Consider the following 15,066-nt stretch of genomic DNA (forward strand, 5'->3'; position numbering starts at 1 on the left):
AATAAGACAGGAGCGGGTTAAACTGCTGTTTATGTCATGTTTTGGTGTCCCTACAGATGTGTCCACTGAACTAAAATGAGCAGAAAAACAACAGAGGTTTCCATTTGAACACAATTTATTTTTGTTCTGCTTAAATAACGTCTCAGATCATCCAGTGTAGGCTATGTTGGTGGTGTCATACATGTTGATTTATCAATCATCAGGGAAGGTTAGACGCTTTTTCAAATGCAATAAAAAGGAAAAATAAAAGCTTCACGCAGGAACATAAAATATGATTTTTTTTTTGTAAACAGTGTTAAAGTACCAGTATAAAGACATAAATTTGGAATATGCAGGTAAAAATGTGATTATCTGTTTCGTGTTAATTAAATAAAAAATAATTCATATAGGGCAGCACAGTGAGCTAGTGGTAAGCACGTCTGCCTCACAGTTCTGAGGTTCGCGGTTCCATTCTGTGCAGTTTGCATGTCCTTCCTCCCACATTCCCAAAAATAACATGCATGTTAGCTCCATTGAAGGTTTGAAATTGTCCACCGGTGTGAATGTGAGTGTGAGTACTTGTCTAAATGTGCCCTGCGATTGGCCGGCGGTCCAGGGTGAACTCCGCTTCTCGCCCAAGAGTCAACTCAGCTCAAGTTACCCAAATGTGAACAAGCGCTATAGAAAATGGATGGGTGGATAATCCAAATAATCAAAACAGTCCCATTCGAAAAGCCTGATGCATTTTCACTCGAAGCACAATAATGTAGCTTTGCATTATTATTATCATCATTATTCTTATTATTGCAAAGACAAAGTATGTGCTAGTTGTCGCCGCCTCTCCAAGTGTGTTCCAGTGCTTTGGATTATGCAAGGAGAGAGAATTGAAGCTGAAAAAAAAAAAAAGTGGCGTCACATGCAGTCCACGCGCAAACACACACAGCAGAGAAATGTCCTTCCCACACACGCTTGTTGTTTTTCGTCGGGTCCGAGCCTCCAATCGGTGCATAAACGAGTTGTGAAGCGACTGATTGTTTCGTCCGGCGCTATTGATATATGTACACTCGTTTAAAAAAAGAATTCATCACCACATGGTCAGGTTCCAGGAGGAAACGTGACCAAATAAGGCGTCCCCCTAATCTGTGGGTCTCCTCGTGTGATGTCCGGTCACATCGAAGACAAGAGAATCTGTGAGCGTCACGTTTGTTGTCTCCCGACCGTCCGGAGACAGTTTCTTCTGGTGTGTCGACATGCTCGCTCATGCCAAATTTAAGTATCGTCTTGCTCGGGCTTAAAAAACAAAAGCAAAAAGGTGTCGTTGTTGTACGTGACCATACGCCGCCCATTTGTCCCTTTTCCCTCCAAGCTGGAGTGTGGTGGGTGAGTATGTGGTGACGTCACAGGCAGCGGACCTGCAAATGTTGGAAAAGGTAAACAAAAAAATACAAGTGACAAGCCCTGCAAAGGATGCTGGGATTTGTTTTTAAATCCAATATGGCGGACTAATTTTGACAAACATTCGCGGTTCGGACAACGGATTGATGGATTCTTAGACAGTTGCACAAAATAAAAAATTTAAAAGATATTTCTGTTAAAATGATTAATTAGGATATTTTATATTAATGATTAATTAATTTAATTAGAATTAACATATATTAAATCAAATAAATACACATTTTTAATGTACATGTGAAATGGGTTATTTCAATAATAAAATATTTTTCTATTTTTCCAGTTATCTTAAAAAAAAATTAAATGTAGAAAGTAAGTGTAAAATAGTTTTTCTATTTAAATAATTCCCATTAAATTTGTTTTGGACAAATGTATTCATCAAACAATTATTTGATAAAATACATTTAAAAAATGCACAAACAAAAACTGTTCTTTTTTTTTTTTTAAACTAACATTTAGATTTTTGTTAATTTTAATAAAAATTAAGATAATTGTTATAGATTTTTAAAGCTAATTTAATTGTCATTAATTAACCAACAAACTTATCAAGTAATGAAAAATTGCTAAGCGTATATGTAAAATGGTTTGTCTTAATACAAAAAAATACGCATTTTTAATAGAATCTTTTATAACTAATTTAACTACAGTTATTAACCAATTACTCAATAAAATATATAAAATATTTAAATATTAAATTATATTATTGTATTATATATATTTAATATTTTATTTATTTATGTCAAATTTAAATATTTCTTTAGTGACTATTTTTAGAGATCTTTGGTTGTATATTTATTTTTAATCTAATTTAATTATGAAGAGCTGCTATTGTATATTTGTCATTTATTTATGGCCATCCTACCAGGGTGCGATGGGAGATGCTGCCGTTACGAGTGACTTTTCCTTCCCTGTTTGTTGTTCCCGCTTCCCGACTGGGCAGACACAAAGAAAACACAAAGAAGAAAAGTTAGCCTTATTGTCATGGTTCGGCTTGACGTAAACAATACAAAAAGATAGAAGCTAACGCCGCAAACGGAGCAATGTGACATTTCTAATATTTTTTAGTACTACATTTTTCACATTGTGTTATTTGTTGGTTTAGTTCACAGAGGAAACACAATACAGCACTGCAGAGACTCCGAGACGATGACTACTGTTAGAATAACAGACCCCTGACTGTAAAAATTAATTGAATCGCCAGGCTCTAATTGTATGTTAGTTGAGTTCACACTACTAGCATCAAAAGCACAACAAACTTCTACAAATTTCAACTTGGCCCTACATTATACACACACGCCCACAACAACCACACAATAAAAACAATCGTGAACGATGTCACAACTGTCTTATTGCAATCTGTCGCCACCTGCTGGCCAAGACAAACAATGCATTACCAGCTACAGTTCATGTATGAACTTTGACATACACAAGAAGCGCACACACAAGCTACATCACGCTGTCAGACGACTACGGCAACCTTGTGGCCCTGCCGGGAGCGTTTGCCCCGCCTCCTGCCCTTCCCCCCTCTTGCGCCGCCGCTCGGCGCGACGGCGACAACAGCGCCCCCTTCCTCGCCGACCTCATCCTTTTGCTCAGAGCCAACCACGCGCCGCACCACCTTTCTGATCACCTGCGTGAATAGACACGGACGGGATGGTGACGACGGGGGACGTCCGTGCGTACAAAGACGAGGCGGTTAAGGTTACTTTTCGGGTGACCAGATTGCCGTCGCTGTCAGTGAACTGCTCCTCCGTCACGGACTCTCCGGGAACGTTGCGGGCCTCCTCTCCCTGGAGGAGCCGGGCGGGAAGGACGAACGGGTCAGAAAGAGGGTCATGTGTACATGTATGAGTGTGGTAGAAATGGTCTGAAAACACGGCAAACACAAATGTGACCACAAATGTTGGAAGAAAAAGCATCTGAGGGCCCAAGCGTATTCTCCATCTCATTACACACGAGCAACAAACTGCTAGCGTCCCGTTGCTAAGCTAATCAAGCTGCTTAGAGCCCCCCGCCAGTTGTTGTCAGCGCACTGCAACTGCACACACTTGCACAGCAGAAGTCACACACCTTCAGTATGACCCGCCTGCGAAACACCCTGGTGGTCACAGTGGTTTCCTCCTCGGAGCTGGACTCTTCCTCCGCCAACTCTTCCTCCGCCTCCTCCTCATCATCATCATCAAAGACACGCTCACACTGGACATTTTGTGCCCACTACGAGCAACATTTTCCAGGTGTTCACTGGCGCTCCATAAAACATGCGGAGATCCTCGGCGGGTGTGTTTTCTCACCTGGACCCTGCGAGCTGAACGGTCGCCTCCTTGCTCGTCTTCCTCGTTCTTGCTGCTCTGAGCTGGCTGTTCCAACGAGTCGGCCAGACTATCGGGACTGAGCGAGACAGACATAAGGTACAGTGCTGTGATATAAAGAGAGACCGTATCAAAACTGACAGGATGACACAGGTAAATGTTGTGGAATGATATTGAAAGATATGGAATGATGTTGAATGGTGTTAGTGAAAAAAGTGCAATAGGTTGATGAAAAATGTGGAATAATATGTAGGCTGGGCAATAAATGAAATTAATTTGTCATTTTGAAAATCAAATAGTTGGAAATTTGCTAAATTGGAAAATAAAATTTTGTCTTTTGGACTATTAAAAGCTGTTGTTCTTATGTTGTGACATGCTTACAATAACCAACTACTTAATTGTAGCAATTAAGCACAAGCTATGAATGTTAAGTTCATGTGAAAATGGATTTAGAATCAGTATACATGATTGTTGCCTGAACATTTTACACAGGAATTATTTTTGGAATAAATCACACCTTTAAATGAACGTTTGTCGGGTTTATTAGATTAAAATCAATTAAAATTGGAATCGTCCTGAATGAATGGAAAGAATAAATTTTATTATTTTATTTTATTTTTTTAAAATCGAGATTTGACTTTTTGGCCATATTGCCCAGAGTCATTGAAAGATATGGACTCATATTGAATGATATTGAATGACATTGAAAGACATATATGGAATGAAGTGGAATGATATTAAATACAGTAATATGGACTAATATGGAATGGTATTGGTGAAAAATGTGCAGTGTGTTGATGAAATACGTGTACGTACAAAGTACGTATAGAATGACATTGAAATATATGGATAAATGTGGAATGATATTAAATGATATAAAATGAGAAAAGAAATGGAATGATGTGGAATCACATTGAAAGATATGGAATGATATTGAAAGACATGGAATGATGCAAATATGATTCTGAATATTATGAACTGATGTGGAATGATATTAGTGAATAATGTGATATGTACTGATGAAAATTGTGGAATGATACGTAAAGACGTTGAAAGATATGTAATCATGTGGAATGATACTGATTGACAGAATGATATTGAATTGAAATATTTGCAATGATGTGGGATGATAATAATGCATCAGATTTATATAGCGCCTAAAAGATAAAGAATGATTCAGAATGATATTGCAAGACATGCAATGATATTAAAAGATATGGAATATTAATCAATTGTATAACATGGTTTTGAAATATATGGAATGATATTAAAATATATGGAATGATTCAGAATGATATTGAAAGATACGGAATGATGATAGACATTTCAACCCATTCGAATAAGGTAGCATTAGCTTAGCATATAGCGTCCGTACCTGCCCTCCTCGGCATTGGGGCCAAGCTCCGCCGTGGCCTCATCTACGGCGGTCGCCATCGCATCACCTCCTCTCCAGCCTGGAAGTGAACACAAGTCTTTTTCCGCCTGCCGCACTTGCTCCAGGATGGCATGCACCTTCTCCTCCGTCATCTCCTCGTCCTCCAGGCCTTCCTCCTCCAGCTTGATGTCCTCCAGGAGACTCTGCAGCCTATCCTGGGTCATCTCATCCTCTTCCTCCTCCTCCTCCTCTTGGCGGCGCCCTCCCTGCCTCTCGTAGGGAGCGTAAGCACCCTCGAACATCGCTCGCCGCTGGACCGCCCTCCTGTCGTTGTCGGGCGACTCGCTTGTGTCCTCCACGCGCACCAAAGGTGGCTCTCGGACCAGGGGGAGATCGCTAGGCCTGCTAGGGGTGTCTACTATGCCGCCATTGCGCAAAAAGTCGTCGGAGCGCAGCGGGATGGGGGGAGCGCAGTGGAGGTCAGGGGAGGTTCGCAGCTCCGCGTCTATTTGGTGGTATCCTGCGTGGACGGCAGGAGGACAGCAGGGTTAGCGTGGAGGGAGGGGAGGACACGGCGAGGGTCGGAAGACGGGAAGAAAAGAGGGATGAAAAGTGATGGAGGTGATGAAATGACGGGACAAAAGAGGCGGCGCTTGTTGAAAAGCCACACAAAGCACGTTGCAAGCCCCCTTACAACACTGGCTGGCAGGGGTGGGCAGACTTTGGTGCTCAGGGATCACGTTCAAATTTTAAGAGTTTAAGTTTTTTTATTTTAAAAGATAAATGAGCCATGTCAGTCGCAGATGAGGAATAAAAAAAGCTACTGTTCAAAAGTTTGAGGTCATTGAGAAAAAAAAAAAAAAATTTTTTTATAAATAAAAATATTTTACCCCAAGAAGTTAGCATTAACTTTATCACACAAACAGTCCAGACATTGCAAATGTGGTAAAAAAACAAAAAACAAACAAACAAAAGTTGGTATTGTAAGTAAAAATCTCATATTAAAATTTGATTATTATTTATTTATGTACTTTTATTGGAATTTATCTATCCTTCCATCGTTTTCCGAACCGCTTATAATCAAACGGTTAATTAGCAAAATAAAAAGTATGTCAATAAATCAATTAATCAATTATTAAATGAAATAAATTCATTTTAATGAATAGGTGGGATTAAAAAAATGCACTATACATTATTAACTAACTGAATGATTATTAGCCTTTATTATGAAAGAAAACAACTCATAAAAAGAAATATATATATATATATATAAAATTGTGTATGAAAAAAATATTCATTTTACATAAATAAATCACATAACATTTACAATATATTGTGTCAACAATATATTATTGAATAAAAAAACATTAAATGTGTAAAATATTATTATTAATAAAATAAAATAAATATAATAATTCATTATTTTAAATTTTGATTCAATTCCATGATAACTAACCAATTATTTTAAAAACAATCAAAAACTTTGTTAACTTTTTAGACCCGATTAAAGAATGGAGTGGGCCCTATGTGGCCCCCCGGACCATACTTTGCCCACCCCTGGGCTGAGAATTGTAAGTGGATAGCAGGAAGCTGTAACCAACGCATGAAGTTTACCATCCAACACTCTTTGTGTTGAAAGTGCCATTCCAGACCCCAATTATCTAAATACGAGAACCCGCAAGAGCTGTGTGACAGAAAATTCCCACTTGGACGTGTCATGTAAGGTACAGGCGAATAAACACCTTGCATGAAAGAAAGTGAGCGTCAGGATGAAAGTTCATAATCCTGTCCCGCTGCTGATGTACTCACAGTGTAACTGAATTCTTTGCTTGTGCACATGATGAGAACTGTTACAGGACAGCTTTGACGAATGCGGTAATTTAAAACACTCGTCACCTAGCATGATAAAGGCTACAATCTGAAACTGAAACCGCCCTACAAGACCCAAATAGGAAACATTTGAGCCTTTCTTTGGTTAACTCCAATAAGTCAAGGTGCTTAACGAGGAAAAAGACTCGCATCCTTGAGTAGGCCACATTTGTGTGTGTGGCTTTTAAAGCAGCTTGCCACAAGATGGACACAGAAATGAAAAGTGACAGTACAATGATTTTGCACCTAATTGACAATACATTCAGTCGCTTTAAAGCCACCTCAATAAGTCACATTTTGGCGTGAAAATGGTTGGTTATTTTTTGTTTTGCTTTCGATAAAAGAGGTTGCGGATTGGGTTAGCAAATCCGGTCAAGATATACGCGTGCACTGTGTTTTGTGACATTTTTGTTTGGTGTTTTACCACTACATTTTTCAACTGTAATAAAAGTGGCGTGTGGGAAACAATGCTTTTGGTTAAAGTATTATTATTTTTTGTCTTTTAGACAAAAGGAATTGTCAAATATGCGCAAGATGACTCCATTAGCATCCAGGCAGGTTAGCAGACTGGTTAAGCTAGCAGATGTGGGACGCCTTATAGCCTCCCATTGGTCAGCTGAAAGTGTTTGTTGTTTTTAAAGATAAAAGGAGATTATCTGATATTAGCATCCAGATGGGTTAGCGGATCCGGTTATTGAGCAAAAACGGTCTAGATGTACACCTCGGGGACGGAAAGGTCGCGCTTGAAGTGAGTCGGGACGCCGGGGGGGAGGGGGGATGGAGGGGAGGAGGAAGAAGTGGGGAGAGGAGGAGAGAGGGAGGAGAAAGGGGAAGGAGGTGAAGGGTAGGAGGGGGATGAGGAGAAAGGTGGAGGAGGCGAGGGGAAGGAGAAGGCGGGAGGAGGACGAGAGGAGGAGCAGCTGAGGGGGCTGGACGGCGAGGAGGGCATCGGGGGGGAGTACGGGAGTTCGCTCAAGTGGGGCAGGACCGGAGCGATGGGGAGGAGGTAGACGGGCGGGGAGGCGGGGGGCGAGGGGAAACGGAAGACGGAGGGAGGCGAAGGAGGGGAGGAGAAGAAGAAAGAGGCAGCGGGAGGGATATTTTGCAAAGAAGGAGAAATCGCGGGGACGTCAGCACGAGGCGTTTGGGGACGCGGGGCGAGAGTGGGAGATCTCAGAGGTTTTGGGGCTGATTTAAAGCAGCACACAAACACGACAAAAAAAAAAAACGGACAAAAACAGAAATGTTAAAATGTTGATGAAAAGACAGGAAACAAACAGGAAGTGACGCATGAATCCCATGTGATCGCTGAATCAGGCGCTCACATTCCGAGAAGTTTGAGGAGGAGCAAAGGAGATTTGAGATTTTCGAGTCGCTCTTCAATGCAACCGCACTCACATTTATGTCTCCTAATAAATGACATCATGTCCCACATCTGATAAGTGCCACATCACCTTAAATAGGTAATTTGTTTACTGCAGAGTACCAGACATTTATTTACCAAAGAAGGCCTTAATTTGCATGGTTTCAAATCAAATCAATTTTACTGTCAATAGTAACAATGTATGATATCGAGTTATTTTTTTGGGGTATTATTTTTTTTACAAAGGTTAATCACAATTCAATACATTTTGTACATATGTTCTAAATACAATATAACATTTTGAAATATGATTCAATAGATATATATATATATATATACAGTATATGTATATATGAGATTTGAGCAACAACAAAACAACATACCTTATAAATAATAGTATAATATCAAATACAGGAGCTATGGTCATTATTTTGTATTCATATTTTACCCCAGATTCAATAAATATTGGTTAGATATTTATTTGATTAATAAAACACAATTTTATGCAAAATGTAAAAAAAAAAAAATATATATATATATATATATATACACATTTTTTACATTTTTATATGTTATTGTTATTTTGTACATTATTATATATATATACACAATTATATATATTTTTATACTAATAAAAATATATATAATTGTGTGTATATATATATATATATATATATATATATATATATATAATATATATATATATATTATATATATATATATATATATAAAAAATATATATATATATATATAAATATAAATATAAATATATATATAAATATATATATATATAAATATAAATATATAAATATATATATATATAAATATATATATATATATATATATATATATATATATATATATATATAAATATATATATATATATATATATATATACACAATTATATATATTTTTATACTAATAAAAATGCTCTTATATTAGATTTAAATTTGTGCTGTCTGCAGTTATGGCCATTTCCCCCCCGAACCCCCAATTATACTATGCAAATCTGAACCTACTGTAATAGTAGAATCAGTTTTAATTTTGTAATTATATATATATTTTTAAATAAAAAAATATGGGAAAAATGCTTTCATAAAGATCTTGAATGTTAGCTCGCAGTTTAATAGTACCGATAATCATTTTGGTAAATTATTTTTGGGTGCTACTTGCAACCCAACTGAGAATAAGCAGTTCGAAAAATGGATGGACAATTTCTAGTATACTTACAATAAGCATGATGTACCGTTCCCATGAAATAAATAGCACCAGTCTGAATGAACAAATAAAAACTGACCTTGAACTGTGATGTGTCATCTATTAGACTGGAGGCTACTCTGAGATAATTCTGCACTGAGTGCATTGGACACACAATTGTGAGTGCAGTGCAGCTGTATGGGAATTTATCTTACGGCTAACGGGGGGATGGAGGAGGAGGGGGTGGGGGTGGGGGTAAAGGCACCGACTCGGCTTCTCTGCAGGAGTTAGTCTGGGGTGGAGGAGGAGGACGCGAGCCGGCCTTGGTTGAGGATGAAGCTGGGAGGAAGCGAGGAGATGACGTCTTCACACACTCTAAGGGGGTGAGGAAAAAACGGCGACGCCTTTTCCACGCGCGTCGGAAAAGGCGTCGGAGTTAGTCTGAGGAGTTAGTCCGTGCTTTTAACTCATCGCTGCCGCAACAACTCTGACCGCCGAGCTCCATGCGGGACCCGTTTCAGACCACGGTAGCCATCTTAAAAGTCACGTGATCTGTTCCCGATCCTAGGCCAAATAGTTGCTGAGTCATGAAATGTCTGAAACGTGTCATCCGCAGGGTGTGACGGCGGCAGAGAAGTGACGGCCGACATTATGTTATGGTTAGAGGGAAGAGAGAAAGGTAGAGGGAAAGTGCCAGCAAACTAATGATGTCTTTTGTAAATAATAATACAGTAAACCCTGATATTCACAGGGAATGACCCCTGGGGAAAAGGTCATATCGTCGCTGCTATGTGAAAAACATTTAGGTCAATTTTTTTGATTAAAAAAAAAATTTTTTTTTCATTTTTGGGATATCTGCATTTTTCCATCTCAAAAACATAAAAAAAAAAAAAAGGCAAACATTTACATAAGTGTTTTTCACATAGCAGCAATGATATATTTTCTAGAATACTGTAAAGTAATATTTTGTGGAGATTTTTTTTTACATTTTTTTAAATCGTACAAGAATAACGTTAAAAAAAAAAGTGTATTTCCTAGAAAAGAAGTCATATATTTTACAGAAAAATAATTGTGCAACAGAAAAGCAAATTCAGCAAATTTGTTGTACTACAAAAAAAAATGTGTGAAGTGAGCATGCGAAGGGTTTATCACAAATTGGCAAGGGTTTACTGTATTAAAAACATAAATTAAAACAGGTGTGATTTATACAACTCCAAAGCATGCTCATCAATATTAGAAACAAAGCAAACACATAAAAAACATGCATCAGGTTTTAGTAATAATTTATTGTTATTTATTTGATTCATATAGCGCTATTTAAGAGATCCAAGGGAAAAAAAAACTTAAAAATTCTAAAATTTTTATTAATATCAGGGAAATATAAAATTAATGTTAACAATTATTTTACATTTAAACTATTTTTACATACATTTTTTAAAATTACATTTACCCTTAAAATATTTTTTTTAGTTTTTTGAACATTAAAATTATACTGGGCCATTTAATTAAATAAAAATGAATGATATATAGTGCAATTAAAATATATGTACCAATTTTAAATTAAATTCAGTGTATGAGCATGCCAAAGGAAACAAAATGTAAGACTTTTTAAGACTTTAAGCCACAACCTTAAGCCCTCTCAGTGACTAAATATGAAAGAAATGTTATGTTCACTTGGGCCAAAAGTAGGCGTACACTTTTTAAATTCCCCCGTGTCATTTTTAGGCATGCATATTAAAGGCCTTGCTGTTTATTTGACTGGAGCAGCATCTTAGGCGTGAACCTGGCGGCGTGATTGGCTGCGCTAGCGAGGTTCGGGCGTGTCCGGCTGAGACAGAGAGAGAGCAGGTGAGGAGCGGTGAAGGAGGGAAAGGCGAGAGACTAAGGGCCTGATTTACTAGAGGTTTGCACATGCAAAAACGGGCGCAAACGTGATTGCGCACGCAAACAGATGAACTACTAAACCGGGCACAACCAGGATTGCGACGGGGCTAAATTACTGCATAGTTTGTTAGTTCAGAAATTTATCAAACCTGAGAAGAATTGTGCTGGCTGATTTCGCGTTTTTTTTATTTTTTAAATGCAGCATAGCACAGGGAAAGGCTGAGAACTAAACATGTTTGGGATGGCAAAATAAAATAAAATAAATAAATCATCTTTTCACAGCAATGCAATTTTGGAGCCAATCACAAGAAGGTGTCATGCCGTATCAGAGATCAAACTCCTTTCAATGCTAAATTTCCAAGTGTCTGGGTCATTTTACATTTTAGCACATTGCGGCAATTGATACTGGACCCTCCTACAGCAGTTTCCAGGTGTTCTATACCAAGTTTTAAAACACAATTTTACGCAGGATGGGAATGCCTGTAGAATCCATTTGCCACGCACTCAGGTCAAGTTAGATTAAACAAAAGATGATGTTTATGAGGTTGCTAGTTTGCCCAAAAATGATCGCACTGATCTATTTATTTTCTATAACTCAATAATGTTTATTTGTGTCTTCCACTAACACTTCCAATTCCATCACTTGACACATTCGCGCTAACAAATTTTCAATAATGAATCCCATTTGAGTGACCTAAAGCGCAAAAACCCTTTTATGACGGTCTTCCCCCAACTTTTTTGTTAAAGTGACACGCAATTTAGCGCCCGTTATTTGGAATCTTAGTAAATCAGGCCATAAGAGAGTATAAAGTGTGTAGGATCTACAGTAGGGTGGACTACGATTTACCATCGGACTGATCCGGGAATACTGCGTTATCATCGGCAAAGCAGCGAGTGCCTGAAATGTTACCGTAGTCAAATATGGGCCCTTCCAGCAAAGTCACAATATCCAAGCGATTGATCTTAGTCAGCACCGCCGTTAAAGTGTCCGCTGGAGAGAGGAGACAGAGGATCATAAGAAGCTTGTTTTTCTTGGTGACGTTAACGGTTTTGTCGACAGCGCCCTTGTCTTACTTGTGGCGTTTTTACCGTCCCTGTGCACCCATTTCTTTAGCAGCATGAAGCTCTGCGCCGTCAGAGAGTTTGGGTTCTCCACTCGGATCGAGTTGATCTCTTCCACGGAAAACTCCAGCTCCCGGGCCAGCTCTGCAACACACGCAGCAATATCAGTTAACATCATCATCCGCGCTAAAATATTTAGTCGAATATTCTTTTCAAAGTCTGTTAGTTCAAGAGTTGATTGCAATTCACCACAGTGCCAGTAGAGGGCGATGTAGGTTCATCAACAGACTTACAAGTTGACTCGAGCAGGCTACAATTTGCCTCAATGTGGCGGCCATGTTGGTAGGGGCGACATTCCCATTAAAAGCAATGTATGAACATGTTATTTATGTTTCATTAATTATTTCTAACAATGTACTGTACTATTTGACATTTTTATGCTATAGAAAAGTAAAAAATATGAATTTTGTGCTATACACAAATAAAAGGACTTTGATGTAATTGACAATCAGCTCTAACAAACGACTCCTCTCATGGTTCCACTATACTATGTTAATAAATTATTTTGGTTCTCTCTTATGGAGAAATTTGACATTAGTCCCCACAGAAGGAACAGAACCAGGACCCCTTATGATTTTCTATTATATTTAAGGTGATTTGTCAGGATGATATTTTGTTAGTGAAAACAGTACATGCTAAAAAAAAAAAAAATCTCCTCACAAATGAACTAAAATGAATCAATTAAGAGCCAAGCCCTAAATCAAACTGTTAAATTGATATTTGTGATGGTGATGAGCATTATTGAATTCCTCAAGGCAGACATTGGCTCTCATAGCAAGTGAAAATGTTTGCCCACCTTTGCAACAGCATACAATATTCATAAACCTCAAGTGTGTCTGACAGCTGTGCAATTTGATGATCTGTGCTCGTTCCACTGCAGAGCAGCTCGGTGGGGGCTTAAATGACGAGCAGCAGTAAATTCAAGGTGGAGAGAACATTGTGTTCACTTGTTGACTGCAGCACTGCCTCTGGCGGGCGCACATTAAAAATGGATCAGAAGTGCTTGCTGGCTTACTGGCCAGACGGGCGCGTTACAATCCCCTGGTCACAGCGCACACGCACACACATGCGCGCACAGGGGGCGTGGGCTGATGCTGCAGTGCAGGTGGTCCGGTTTGTGCTGGGGCTGCAGAGCCACGCCCTGAATGCCTCGTGTGCAACATGGATGTGGTGTGATTGCATTTATGCACGTTCAAATTAAACAGGCTAAAAGTAGATTGGGGAAAGTATGTCTCGCTTTGTTCTTTAACTCAGACCACCAAGCTTTGCTAGAGTCCTGTAATATTTGTTGCATTAGATAATAAGAAAGACACATACATATTAACTCTTTGACTGCCATGGACGTTAAAAGACGTCAAGTAAAAACCTACGGAGGGCCGCCAATGACGTTAAAAGACGTCATCCAATTATTATTATTATTTTTTTTTTTTTGAAACGGGTGGAGGAAAGCCTTGGCCAGCTGCTGTGAAAGTTTCAAGCAGATCTAGTTAGCCTAATGACTATTTTTGGCCCCTAGATGGCAGCAATGACTCTCTTTTGACAAGATTGGGTAGGCGTCAGTAGAAGACGTGAGGCGGAGCTACAGGGGACAAAGGCTGGGGAAGGGAAGAAAACATGGCGACCGGTTGCAAGCAGCTCACGGTCAAGCAGTTTTTTTCAAAGACGAAAAGCATCGACCAACGTCAAAGAGCACATTGATGACGACGATGATCATCATCGATGATGATGATGGTGACTCCGAGGTTGGAAGCATTGACGCGGCAGTAGAAGACGTAATGCGGAGCTAGATGGCTGAAGAAGCGAACAATGGCGACCGCAAGCAGCTCACACTTGGGAATTTTTTTCAAAGACGAAAGGCATCGACCAACGCTATAAAGAGCACATTGATGACGACGATGATCATCATCGATGATGATGATGGTGACTCCGAGGTTGACGCCGAAGTTGGAAGCGCTGACGCGGCGGCTATGACGACGTCATAAAGGTTCACGGGCTAGCAATGCTAACACCGGAAAACGCGTAGCACAACCGAGCACGCTCAGGCGGACGTTCAATCGGACGACGAAGAGTGCCCCGAGTCCAATGCATATTCATCGGAGGAGTGGGTACAGTCTGCTACTTGCTATTCCCCGGAAAAAAAGGCCGTCAAGAAAGTGTAACGTCTGCACGCGAAACGGACAATCGAAGTGAAACGTATCTGTTGTGCAAATCCTGCTCCCTCTCCTTGCACGCAGGGCAGCGTTACAAAAAGAAAAACTGTATTTGAAACATCCACATAATTGTAAATAGTACCACAGTTGCACACATTTGTAAATAGTTTGCAAAATTGTTTTGTCAAATTGTTACACTGTTGAATGGAAATAAACGTATTTTGCAACCAAAAAACACTTTTTCATTGTTGGTGATAGCGTTTTACAGAAGTAAAGCACTATTTAGGTGTTTGTGGCATCATTCATGGACAAAAAGAAGTGTACAATTCACTAGAGTGCATGAAATAACATCGTTTCACAAAAAG

General features: G+C 39.1%; 1 protein-coding gene across 50 annotated transcripts in view; it reads right to left on the reverse strand.

Annotated features, from left to right (window-relative positions):
- Nucleotides 1-97: 97 nt before the first annotated feature.
- The window catches only part of LOC144037977 (ankyrin-3-like), an 88,964-nt gene continuing 73,995 nt past the window's right edge, over nt 98-15,066 (reverse strand). For 43 of the 50 annotated variants that reach the window (XM_077549921.1, XM_077549942.1, XM_077549911.1 and 40 more), the window contains 9 exons: nt 12,504-12,635; nt 12,277-12,420; nt 5,116-5,635; nt 3,723-3,819; nt 3,502-3,645; nt 3,138-3,221; nt 2,909-3,061; nt 2,294-2,363; nt 98-1,391 (listed from right to left, as the gene is read on the reverse strand). In XM_077549921.1, the coding sequence (XP_077406047.1) occupies nt 2,319-2,363; nt 2,909-3,061; nt 3,138-3,221; nt 3,502-3,645; nt 3,723-3,819; nt 5,116-5,635; nt 12,277-12,420; nt 12,504-12,635 (1,319 nt within the window). In that variant the 3' untranslated portion in view covers nt 98-1,391; nt 2,294-2,318. Of the gene's footprint in view, nt 1,392-2,293; nt 2,364-2,908; nt 3,062-3,137; nt 3,222-3,501; nt 3,646-3,722; nt 3,820-5,115; nt 8,173-12,276; nt 12,421-12,503; nt 12,636-15,066 lie in introns of those variants that run through there. The other 7 variants (XM_077549919.1, XM_077549954.1, XM_077549944.1 and 4 more) reach the window with 6 other exon arrangements.

This window comes from Vanacampus margaritifer, chromosome 18 (genome assembly GCF_051991255.1).
Source record: "Vanacampus margaritifer isolate UIUO_Vmar chromosome 18, RoL_Vmar_1.0, whole genome shotgun sequence".
Classification (NCBI taxonomy): domain Eukaryota; kingdom Metazoa; phylum Chordata; class Actinopteri; order Syngnathiformes; family Syngnathidae; genus Vanacampus; species Vanacampus margaritifer.